The sequence below is a fragment of the Salvelinus namaycush genome, chromosome 20, assembly GCF_016432855.1.
Source record: "Salvelinus namaycush isolate Seneca chromosome 20, SaNama_1.0, whole genome shotgun sequence".
NCBI classification, from domain to species: Eukaryota; Metazoa; Chordata; class Actinopteri; order Salmoniformes; family Salmonidae; genus Salvelinus; species Salvelinus namaycush.
This window is the reverse complement of record NC_052326.1, coordinates 37,732,496-37,745,936: the sequence shown is the minus strand read 5'-3', so window position 1 is coordinate 37,745,936 and position 13,441 is coordinate 37,732,496. Positions and strand designations below refer to the sequence as shown.

General features: G+C 45.3%; 1 protein-coding gene across 1 annotated transcript in view; it reads left to right on the top strand.

Annotated features, from left to right (window-relative positions):
• The window catches only part of LOC120064798 (pleckstrin homology domain-containing family A member 6-like), a 167,425-nt gene that overhangs the window by 111,478 nt on the left and 42,506 nt on the right, over positions 1-13,441 (top strand). The window contains exons 7-10 of the mRNA XM_039015398.1: positions 2,574-2,743; positions 3,884-4,432; positions 4,621-5,131; positions 8,475-8,561. Coding sequence (XP_038871326.1) covers positions 2,574-2,743; positions 3,884-4,432; positions 4,621-5,131; positions 8,475-8,561 — 1,317 coding nt within the window. The remainder of the gene's footprint in view (positions 1-2,573; positions 2,744-3,883; positions 4,433-4,620; positions 5,132-8,474; positions 8,562-13,441) is intronic.

Below are 13,441 nucleotides of genomic sequence, written 5' to 3'. Positions count from 1 at the left end.
TATGATCCTTACCCTTACCTCTGTCTATGATATGATCCTTACCCTTACCTCTGTCTAGGATATGATCCTTACCCTTACCTCTGTCTAGGATATGATCCTTACCCTTACCTCTGTCTAGGATATGATCCTTACCCTTACCTCTGTCTAGAATATGATCCTTACCCTTACCTCTGTCTAGAATATGATCCTTACCCTTATCTCTATCTAGAATATGATCCTTACCCTTACCTCTGTCTAGAATATGATCCTTACCCTTACCTCTGTCTATGATATGATCCTTACCCTTACCTCTGTCTAGGATATGATCCTTACCCTTACCTCTGTCTATGATATGATCCTTACCGTTACCTCTGTCTAGAATACGATCCTTACCCTTACCTCTGTCTATGATATGATCCTTACCCTTACCTCTGTCTATGATATGATCCTTACCCTTACCTCTGTCTATGATATGATCCTTACCCTTACCTCTGTCTAGGATATGATCCTTACCCTTACCTCTGTCTAGGATATGATCCTTACCCTTACCTCTGTCTATGATATGATCCTTACCCTTACCTCTGTCTATGATATGATCCTTACCCTTACCTCTGTCTATGATATGATCCTTACCCTTACCTCTGTCTAGGATATGATCCTTACCCTTACCTCTGTCTAGGATATGATCCTTACCCTTACCTCTGTCTAGAATATGATCCTTACCCTTACCTCTGTCTAGAATATGATCCTTACCCTTACCTCTGTCTAGAATATGATCCTTACCCTTACCTCTGTCTATGATATGATCCTTACCCTTACCTCTGTCTATGATATGATCCTTACCCTTACCTCTGTCTATGATATGATCCTTACCCTTACCTCTGTCTAGAATATGATCCTTACCCTTAACTCTGTCTAGGATATGATCCTTACCCTTACCTCTGTCTAGAATATGATCCTTACCCTTATCTCTATCTAGAATATGATCCTTACCCTTACCTCTGTCTAGAATATGATCTTTACCCTTACCTCTGTCTAGAATATGATCCTTACCCTTACCTCTGTCTAGAATATGATCCTTACCCTTACCTCTGTCTATGATATGATCATTACCCTTACCTCTGTCTATGATATGATCCTTACCCTTACCTCTGTCTATGATATGATCCTTACCCTTACCTCTGTCTATGATATGATCCTTACCCTTACCTCTGTCTATGATATGATCCTTACCCTTACCTCTGTCTATGATATGATCCTTACCCTTACCTCTGTCTAGAATATGATCCTTACCCTTACCTTTCTCTCTAGGACCTTTACCCTTACCCCTTGCCCACCATAACCCTCACCAATTTCTCCTCTCCTTCCTCGCTCCCCAAACTGCGAGGACCCCCGGGCATAGCTGTCTTCCATTGTGCCTGTGTAGAGTTCCCCAGATGATCTTGTTCCATGTAGGTAGTTTTCACCCTTTATTCACCCCTTCTCTTCTCCTTCTCCCAACTGCATGCTTACTCTGCTCACTGCATGGTGTTAGTCACTAACTGTTAAAGAGTGAGATGCTGGATTCACCTGGTTGGTTTTACTGTCAAGAGTCTGTGGATCCAGACAATGTTTTTATACTACATGTTATTGGGCTTTGACATTGCAGGCAACATTGCAGGCAAGACACAAATGACTGAGCTTCAAATCACCTTTCATTATAAACAACTATTTATTATTTTTTGTAGATCAGTCAGTCACAATTTATCCACAATGCATCACGTATTTGATAACTGCAGTGTCATCTTAAGGCTGGGTACTCACAACTAACCTAGGCTGTTTTCTGAGTAATCTAAACTGACTGTGGTTTGAATGTTGTGACTATTCACCAATACATCAGTCAATGAAACGTTTTGTGCAGTATTTGCTGATATTAGCAATGTAAATACAGCTATTTCATCTATACTTCACTATACTAGTTACTTCACTATACTAGCCAAGCTGTGTATTAGTAAAGCTGTGTATTAGTCAAGCTGTGTACTAGTCAAGCTGTGTACTAGTCATGATGTGTATTAGTCAAGCTGTCTATTAGTAAAGATGTCTATTAGTCAAGCTGTCTATTAGTCAAGCTGTCTATTAGTCAAGCTGTGTACTAGTCAAGCTGTCTATTAGTCAAGCTGTCTATTAGTCAAGCTGTGTACTAGTCATGATGTGTATTAGTCAAGATGTGTACTAGTCATGATGTGTATTAGTCAAGCTGTCTATTAGTCAAGCTGTGTATTAGTCAAGCTGTGTATTAGTCAAGCTGTCTATTAGTCAAGCTGTCTATTAGTCAAGCTGTGTATTAGTCAAGCTGTGTACTAGTCAAGCTGTGTATTAGTCAAGCTGTCTTAGTCAAGCTGTGTACTAGTCAAGCTGTCTATTAGTCAAGCTGTGTACTAGTCAAGCTGTGTTTGTTGGTCATTGACAATTATTCAATGCAACATTAAAATACATGCATGTGTTTGAGACCTGTGTGTGTTTTTTTGCATCACAGTATGTGATGATGATGAAGATGTTTCATATGAGGAAGGCTCTGGCTAACACTGTGTCTCCTCTCTGTCTGTCTATTACAGGTTTGGTACGAGGAAGAGGAGGAAGGTGAGATTAAGGGCCACATTGTGTTCTGTATGCAGGCTGAACACGCAGGAACACGCACGTACTACTTCAGCGCTGAGACTGCTGAGGAACAGGAGGAGTGGGTCGACGCTATGAACGAGGCAGTCCACATACTCCCTTCATGGAGGTACGCACACATACTGTACAAGCACGCACGCACGCACACATGTAAGCAAGCATGCACGCACACACACATGTAAGCAAGCACGCACGCACGCACACACACATTTAAGCAAGCACGCACTCACTCACACACATGCACACACACACATGCACACACACACACACAAACGTAAGCAAGCATGCACACACACACACACACACACACACACACACACACACACACACACACACACGTAAGCATGCACGCACACACACACACACACACAAAAACACACACACACACAAACACATGGACTCAAACACACACACACACACACACACACACACACACACGCACACACACACACACACACACACACACACACACACACACACACACACACACACACACACACACACACACACACACACACACACACACACACACACACACACACACACACACACACACACGTAAGCAAGCACACACACTCACATACACATAAGCAAGCATGCACACACACGCAAGCACACACGCACACACACAAGCACGCACACACACACACACAAGCACGCACACACACACACAGACACACACACACACACACACACACACACACACACACACACACACACACACACACACACACACACACACACATGTAAGCAAGCACACACACTCACATACACATAAGCAAGCATGCACACACGCAAGCACGCACACACACACGCACACACACAAGCACGCACACGTGCGCACGCACGCACGCACGCAAACACACACACACACACGCACACACGCACACACTCACATACACACACACACACAGGCACACACACACACACATAAGCACGCACACACAAGCAAGCACGCACACACAGGCACACACACACACACGTAAGCATGCACGCACATACACATGTAAGCATGCACACACACACAACCACTTAATGTATTGTAAAATCTGTTGTAAAATGTATTTTCATGTTAAAATAAAAATATTATAATGTATATTACTGCCTTTATTTTTGCTGGAACCCAGAGTAGCTGCTGCCTTGGCATCTACCATTGGGGATCCATATTAAATATACAAATACACGTTCAAATACACACACACAAACACACATAATACACACACGCGCTAACTCTCTCCCTTCCCCACAGGACCACCAACTCCGAGGCCACCACGCCCACAGCGGAACTCCATGGTAACACCTTGGTAACCAAAGGACCTGAACCACACACCCAGACACACACACACATCGAGGACAACAGCCAGACAACGGACTTCCAAGACGCAGAGCGCGGACCACGAAAACCCGCCCATCACAAGGTCAACGGGGTTGGCGCCATGGAAACGCCCCTTCCCTCCACCAGCAACTCAGAGCAGGAGGGGAGGATGGAGGGAGAGAGGACAGGAGGGCCTGGACCTGGGGGTGCACCCCATCCTCATCACCAACCCAATGGGTGGGGCCCCTACGGTCCCCCAAACGGACCCCCCCAGGGTAACGGGCGGCCGCTCCAGGGACCTCCAGAGGGAGGGATGAGAGAGGGGAGGGAGGTGAGGGAGCAGCCTGAGAATGTGGTGCTGAGACGGGGCTTTGTGCCACGGACGAACCCTGAGAGACAGGCCCAGAGGAAGAGTTCCATGACCCAGCTACAGCAGTGGGTCAACCAGCGCAGAGTCATGGCTGTACAGGAGGACATGAACAGGTGAGAGAGAGAAAGAGGGAGCGAGAGAGAGGGATGGGAGAGAGAGGATAGAGAGAGAAAGAGAGAGAGAGAGCAGGAGAGAGAGGAGGGGATGGGAGAGAGGATGAGTAAGAGAGCTGTTTTTGTGTGTCGACAACTACATGTCTCCCTTCAACTATCTCTCTGTCTCTCTCATTATCTTCCCCCAGTACCTCCCGTTACTACACAGTGAACCGGGGTGTTCCAGCTGACTACTACAGCGTCTACGGTAGCGTGGTGGGTGGTCCAGGCTATGTGGAGCAGTACCCCCTCTACCCCTTGGGCATACGCCCCGACAGCATCTGCTCTGTGTCAGCCATGGGCTACGACCGCCTGGGCCCCCCTCGCTGGACCAACGAGGACAAGAGATGCTCACTACGGGACGGACCCTCGCCCCCTCGAGACCCATACGGTCCCCCACCCGGCCCTGCCTATTACAACCAGATGGATGCAGCCCAGACCTCCATGAGGCGTCTCTCCATTCAGCCCAGGTCTAGGTCCGTCCCCAGGTCCCCTTCCTCATCCTCGGGTGGTCCCTACTCACCCGGCCCTCATAGCTTTGCCTCGCCCATCCGCTCGCCCTCGGCCCGGTTTGACAGAGGACCAAGCAGGCTACAGGAGGATGTGATCTACGCTGACCCCTCTGTGTACGGACTGAGGAGATCACTGAGCTCACCCAAGGTGAGAGGGGAGAGGGTGTGTGTGTGTGTGCGCTGTGTCAGTGTATGTTTGTTATGCCTGACGATCATTTTTATGGAAAAAGACCAGATGGTAGATGTGTTACAATTTTTTACAATCACTTTGGCATTCATTTCCGATCCTTGAGGTCATTTTTTAAAACTCTAGACACAAAACTCAAAACGGTCATCACTTGTAGCACAGTCTGTCCAATGTTCAAACCATTGCATTGTGCATTCATATCTTTAAAGAAACCTTGCACATGCAGAATAATTGGTTCAAATATCTCGTTTATCATGAAATACCATAGGAACATTAATTTAGATCACCAACACACAAGAAATTGATAGTTTCACTGTGTAGTTGTTTGTACAATCATTACATATTCTAGTACAAAATATGTGATGTTTCATTATGGTACTACACATAAATACATTACTGTAAAAGGACTAGCAGAGAGAATACAACAGACACAGTGGAATCATTTAACAAAATCTTAAATTTATTGATGAAATACAATAAAATCACAACATAGGTTTCTTTGAATCAAAGCAAAAATAATTAGCTACAAAAAAGAAAAAAACTACAGTAAAGCGTCAACTGCAGTGTTCCTCGCCTGGCTTACTGTAAAAAGCAAAACAAATAATTGATTACTGTACTTCTATATTTCCATCAACCCTGTCTTGTGGATTTGGCCACAGGTTCTCATCCACATCACAAAGGATGTTTTCATTGACCAAACATCTTGGGAAGAATCTTCGGGCGAATCCAGGCCTGACACTGGTCTGCCGTGATGTCATTGCATGCGTCATCCATGGCCTGGAGAAGGGTGGCTTGTTCGTGAGGGCGCCTATCATATACCTTCCACCTTTATGTGGAGAAAAATTCCCCAATCGGGTTAAGGAAAGGAGAGTATGGGGGTAAGTACAGGGTGGTAAATTGTGGATGGGCCTGAAACCATGCTTGCACCATTTGAGCATGGTGGAACCTGACATTATCCCAAGCAATGACATAGGTCACGACATCAGCTCTACAGACCTGATTTATCTCATCAAGGAAGGTTACACAAGGAAAGCTGCATTATATGATCCAATACGAGGTCTGTGTCCCACCACACCATCTTCTGATATAGCCGCACACATGGTGATGTTGGCCCTACGTTGTCCAGGTACTTGGTTGGTTGCCCTCTGGCCAATGAAATTCTTCCTTGTCTTGGCCAGGTTGAAGCCTGCCTCATCAAAAAGAGGAATTTGTGATGGTTTTCATCAGCATCCAGCTCCATCACCCTCTAGAAATACATTTTGGATAGAGAATTACTGATTACAATGATGTAGAATTTTTGGGGAATTTTTCACAACAGGCATCTTGAAACTGAACATACTCAGTCCTCAGTTGCTTCACTCTGTCTGCATTTCTTTCAAAAGGCACACGGTATAGCTGTTTTAGAGACACCTGGTGCCTTTTCAGCATGCGGGCAATAGTCGGCAAACTTATGGCTTCCACACTATTGAACATGTCGTCATTGTCCAAGATGTGCTGCCAAATTTCTGTAAGGCGAATATAATTTCTGGCCCGAACCAAATTGACCACAGCCCACTCTTGTTGGTTAGTCAGAATTTTGCCTCTGCGTCCCCTATTTGGCCTAGTCTCGATTCTGCAGGGAAAATTACAGTAAGAACACATTTAGTCACATCACCTACTCTGTGGTACACACTGGCATGCAGTATACAGTCATTTGACAATTGAGAGTAGCCAAATGTTTAGTGCATGCTGAAGACTTACCGGTTCTCATTGTGGAAAGTTCTGATGATTGAGGCCACAGTTGATCTTCTGAGGTTTGGTTGAATCATTGTAGCTGACTCAACATTGTCATGCCGTGATTTACGACATGGTCTACAACTATTGCTCGGATTTCATTGGACACTCTTTGCTGTTGCTGCCACTGTCTTGGTCCCTGGCCTTGTCCTCTACCACGTTCCCCCACACCTCTCAGACGAGGCCCACGACCACCTCTCAGAAGGGGTGCTTGTCCCCTGCCATTCCTTTGACCAATACGTCTTCCTCGTCTTCCTCCTCCCACTGCTTGACCTCTATTGTGACCTGGATCACCTGCTGGCTCCATGTTATCGCTATGTTGTTGTAGGTGGATACCACTCATTTCAAAATATACTCGTACCACAATGTGAAATCAAACATCAGTAACTAGTTGTCAGAATTGGGAAAGCAATTACAAGGGCCTGCATACATACACTCACCGGCCACTTTATTAGGTACACCTGCTTGTTAACGCAAATAGCCTGCTCCTTCAAACAGCAAATCATGTGGCTGGCTGCAACTCAACATATAGAGTATATAGAGTAGAGAGCTTAAGTTATTGTTCGACCAAACATTAGAACGGGCAAGATGCGTAATCTCAGCAACTTTGACCGTGGTATGATTGTTGGTGCCACACATGGTGGTCACATCTCAGAAACCGCTGCCCTCCTGCTTTTTTTTACATACTACAGTCTCTAGAGTTTACAGAGAATGGTGCGATAAACAAAACAAATTCAGCGAGCGGCAGTTCTGTGGGCAAAAACACCTTGTTAATGAGAGAGGTCAGAGGAGAGTCCAGACTCATTCAAGCTAACAGAAAGGCCACAAATACTCAAATAACAGCTGTTTAAAACAGTGGTGTGGAGAAGGGCATCTCTTAACGTACAACACTGAATAATTCAGGCTGTTGTGGAGGCAAAAGGAGGTCCTACCCAGTACTAGATATGTGTACCTAATAAAGTGGCCGGTGAGTGTACAGTAATGTCAAACCTGAAAACATGGTCTGGAAAAGTGGTACATGGGACCATAGAAACAATGTCTGATAAAGAATGATGATGAAATATACCCTCCATAGATAATGTAGTACAATTAGTTAATGTGCCACGGTTATTGGTGTCAATGGATCTTGTTATCCTGACACTTTCATGATCTAAACATGGAATATTGTTCATCAGTTTCCATAAAACTATGCATTAAGAGTAATGCAACATTTCTTATCATTTTGAGCAGTTGTATCAATTGGTAGTTAGATCATTGTAATGAAATTAATAGACAGGTGATTTTAGTTCAATGAACAAATGATCTTAGCTTTATGTGTATTGTATCCAAGCAATTGGAAAAGTGTTAGAGTTTTGAAAAATGTGCATTTTGATCATCGGTTGTGAGTTTTGTGTCTTGAGTTTTGAAAAATGACATCAAAGTTCTGAAATGAGTGCCAAAGTGATTGTAAAAATGTGTAATTGGTGAAGATGTTTCTTTGTGTTGCTAGCCCAGAGATCTTAGAACATCCTGGTTATTTCTCTTATTTCAGTATGATTACCCTGGAGACAGGAGGTCGCTAAGCCAAGGAATGTACCACTACAACTACCCTGCCTCCCCCTCTCTCCACAGCAAAATGGTATGTCCTCCCAAAGCGCGTTACACTATCAAGAGACACAGACCAATGAGTCCAATGTCAAGTTTGTGAGACACTTGACTACAGCCCTCACACACACCTACACGCGCTTAGCAGGAATATTGTCCTCGACAGCTACCTGTGCTTAAAATAAGATCAGCAGTGTCTCTAAAGGTATGTTATAGCTGTGCTTCACTGCTGTATCTGGTGTGAGTTCATATGTCTGTCCTCTCTTTCTGTCTTCTCTCTTTCTGTCTTCTCTCTTTCTGTCTATCTTTTGTTTTGTCTCTGTCACTCTTTCACTCTCTCTTTCTCTGTCTGTCTGTGTCTTTATTTCTGTCTCTACATTTATTTTTCTCTACATACACAACTCTCTCTCCTTGTACTCTTTGTTTATGTCTCTACATATGCTGGTGCCACTGATGCTGTTGCTACTGGTTTCACTGGTTTCTCTGGTACTGGGTCTTGCACTGTCCTCGTCCTTGTCATTGCTGCTGTCACTGCTGCTGCTTGTATCAGGAGGACATTTTAGACTTGCAGCTCCAGAGAAACCTGGAGTACCTCGATCAACAGGTATGTGCCGTAGGCATCTCTGAACACAGCTCTACCACTACCTCTACTCATGCACATGAACACTAACACACCAAACAAAATCCAATGTATTTTACACATACGTGCTATGTCACAATACATTGTAAAAGCTAGGTAACTAACAAATGACTTGGAAACAACGTTGATTCAACTAGTTTGTGCCAAGTGGGAAAGCTTGGTAACTTACAGTGCCTTCTGAAAGTATTCAGATTTTGACTTTTTCCACATTTTGTTACGTTACAGCCTTATTCTAAAATTGATTGAATCGTTTTTTTTCTTCTCAACAATCTACACACAATACCCCATAATGATAAAGCAAAAGCAGGTTTTTAGAAATTTTAGCTAATTTATATATATATATATTTTTAAACGGGATTGTGAGATTTACATAAGTATTCAGACCCTTTACTCAGTACTTTGTTGAAGCACCTTTGGCAGCGATTACAGCATTGATTCTTCTTGGGTATGACGCTACAAACTTGGCTCACCTGTATTTTGGGAGTTTCTCCGATTCTTCTCTGCAGATCCTCTCAAGCTCTGTCAGGTTGGATGGGGAGCGTCGCTGCACAGCTATTTTCAGGTCTCTCCAGCGATGTTAGATTGGGTTCAAATCCGGGCTCTGGCTGGGCCACTCAAGGACATTCAGAGACTTGTTCCAAAGCCACTCCTGTGTTGTTTTGGCTGTGTGCTTAGGGTCGTTGTACTGTTGGAAGGTGAACCGTCGCCCCAGTCTGAGGACCTGAGCGCTTTGGAGCAGGTTTTCATCAAGGATCTCTGTACTTTGCTCCGTTCATCTTTGCCTGGATCCTGACTGGTCTCAAGGTCCCTGCCGCTGAAAAACATCCCCACCGCATGATGCTGCCACCACCATGCTTCACTGTACGGATGGTGCCAGGTTTCTTCCATACGTGACTCTTGGCATTCAGGCCAAAGAGTTCAATATTGATTTCATCAGACCAGAGCATCTTGTTTCTCATGGTCTGAGAGTGTTTAGGTACCTTTGGCAAACTCCAAGCGGGCTGTCATGTGCCTTTTACTGAGGAGTGGCTTCCGCCTGGCCACCATAAAGGCCCGATTGGTGGTGCTGCAGAGATTCCAGAGATGGTTGTCCTTGATCCTTCTGGAAGGTTCTTCCATCTTCACAGAGGAACTCTAGAGCTCTGTCAGAGTGACCAGCGGGTTTTTGGTCAGCTCCCCAACCAAGGCCCTTCTCCCTCGATTGCCCAGTTTGGCCGGGCGGCCAGCTCTAGTAAGAGTCTTGGTGCTTCCAAACTTCTTCCATTTAAGAATGATGGAGGGCCACTGTGTTCTTGGGGACCTTCAATGCTACAGACATTTTTTGGTACCCTTCCCCAGATTTGTTCCTCGATTCAATGCTGTCTCGGAGCTCTGCGGACAATTACATTGATCTCATAGCTTGGTTTTTGCTCTGACATGCGCTGTCAACTACGGGACCTTATATAGACAGGTGTGTGCCTTTCCAAATCATGTCCAATTAATTGAATTTACCACAGGTGGACTCCAATCAAGTTGAAGAAACATCTCAAGGATGATCAATGGAAACACTCTGAATACTTATGTAAATAAGGTATTTCTGTTTTTGCTTTTTCATCATGGGGTTTTGTGTGTAGATTTCAGAGGATTTTTGTTTATTTGATCCATTTTAGAATAAGGCTGTAACATAACAAAATGTGGTAATGTCAAGTGGTCTGAATACTTTCCGAAGGCACTGTAGCTACTGAGGACAGAGAAGGGTGGGGAAGGAAGAGTCTAGAAGTCTTGAGAAGATGAGAAGAATGACATTTGGATCACCCATAAACTGTTGGTTACACTAAACCCCTCACAAAGTGTGGTTGACAGCATTTGTGTGATGTTTGCCACAGCATTCAGATGTATTGTCGTGTGGAAGATGTATTGTCCATGTTGTCCACACTGCTACCTGCTAAAAACCTGTTGTTTCTCACAACCACATTCCAGATTCACTCCCACTATTACCCTCTCTCCCCTGTCTCACTGTCACTGACTGCTTACACCTTATGGTAATGACCAGTCTCTGGTAATGCAGTATACACACCCCATCAGATCTACAATTACCTGAACTCTTTGCTCAACATTAAACACAAACAGAAAGTTGTCTCTTCGATTTAACCAATTTGATTCTCAAATTCAAATTAGAATAGAACCGCACTAGTCAGGGACTGTTACTGCGGCCAAGCTCCTGTCTTTACTGTGACAACCAGGAGAATGATGGACAGTGTGTTTCGCCCCAGGTGACCGGTGGAGATCACCTTATCGGCATGGTAACCAGAATGGTGGAGCGATCCTCCTCTAGAGCAAATCTCTTCTCACAAGTAAGAGAGGAGAGAGTGTCCCAGAGAGGCAGGTTTCAGCATGACCCACAGGCCCCACAGTGGTCCCCAAATGATTTTATTTCCACTGGGACCCACCTAAAGCCTTTCAACTTTTCGCATGAGTCATCATGGGAATACAAATAATGTTTCTAACCATGACCCAGTCATGCCATAACCCAAAGGAAGGAAACATTACCACTCAAAGACCCCTATTCCCTCACAATATTCCCCTTTCCCTAATATGCCTTTCCAAGATGTCTGGATCATTGTAGCACAGATTGTTTGCCTTGTAGCCACATGGTTTCTGGTATTAGAGTGTAACTCCTTGTGCAGGCTCTCTCTTTCCACAAAGGTCCACTACTGCCCTCTTCAGGGCTTTTCTAGTCACTAGTGATTTAGGGCATGGGGCTCAGGTGTAGTCTAGACAGAATCAAATCAAATTAAATAAAACTTTATTTGTCACATGCGCCGAATACAACAGGTGACCAGTCTCTGGTCTCTTACCGTTAAATGCTTACTTACATGCCCTTAACCTGAGTGGCGCTGCGATCTAAGGCACTGCAACGCAGTGCTAGAGGCGTCATTACAGACCTGGGTTCGATCCCAGGCTGTGTCACAACCAGCCGTGAACGGGAGTCCCATAGAGCGGTGCACAGTTGTCTGGGGTAGGGGAGGTTTTGGCCGGGGTAGGGGAGGGTTTGGCTGGGGTAGGGGAGGTTTTGGCCGGGGTAGGGGAGGGTTTGGCCGGGGTAGGGGAGGTTTTGGCCGGGGTAGGGGAGGGTTTGGCCGGGGTAGGGGAGGGTTTGGCCGGGGTAGGGGAGGGTTTTGGCCGGGGTAGGGGAGGGTTTGGCCGGGGTAGGGGAGGTTTTGGCCGGGGTAGGGGAGGGTTTGGCCGGGGTAGGGGAGGGTTTGGCCGGGGTAGGGGAGGGTTTGGCCGGGGTAGGGTGATGTCATATTCTCCTTCATATACCATCCAATCACAGTCCCCCATAAGGACATAGATCAGTGTTTCCCGACCTTGGTCCTCGAGTACACTGTTTTGTTGTAGCCCTTGACATACACACCTCATTCAACTCATTGAGGGCTTGATGATTAGTTGACAAGTTGAATCAGGTGTGCTTGTCCAGGGATACAATAAAATGTCTACTGTTGTGTGTACTTGAGGACCAGGGTTGGGAAAAACTGAAATAGATGACCTGGATATGACCTTTGACATTTTGACAGAGGGGGTAATCATTCCAGCTCACCCTACTGCAGGAATCATGAACTGGATTCAACTGCGGGCCGATTATTTCTTGAGCGGATTGTTAGGGGGCCGGAACATAATTACAAATAATTAGTAGAATGCAAATTGACCGCAAGAATCGCAAATGTGTAGGAATACTTTAGATCAGATTTCCAGGGCCTCCCGAGTGGCACAGCGGTCTAAGTCACTGCATCGCAGTGCTTGAGGTGTCACTACAGACCTGGGTTTGATCCCAGGCTGTGTCACAGCCAGCTGTGACCGGGAGACCCATGAGGCGGTGCACAACTGGACCAGTGTTGTCCGGGATAGGGGAGGGTTCAGCCTGCTGGGATTTCCTTGTCCCATTGCGCTCTTGTGGCGTGTCGAGGGTGCTGGCAAACTGACTTCTGTCGCCAGCTGGACTGTGTTTCCTCCAACACATTGGCGTGGCTGGGTTAAGTGAGCAGTGTGTCAAGAAGCAGTGCGGATTGACAGGGTTGTGTTTAGGAGGATGTATGACCTTCGTCTCTCCCGAGTCCGTAGGGGAGTTGCAGTGATGGGACAAGATTGTAACTACCAATTGGGGAGAAAAAGTAAAAAAATAAAATTCCAAAATTAAAATCAGTTGGAGCTGATTTGCTGGTGTTTTTAGTCTTTTATGTCCAACAATAAAAAAGATAAAAAATAATTGGGGGGCCAAATAAAATACGCAGAAA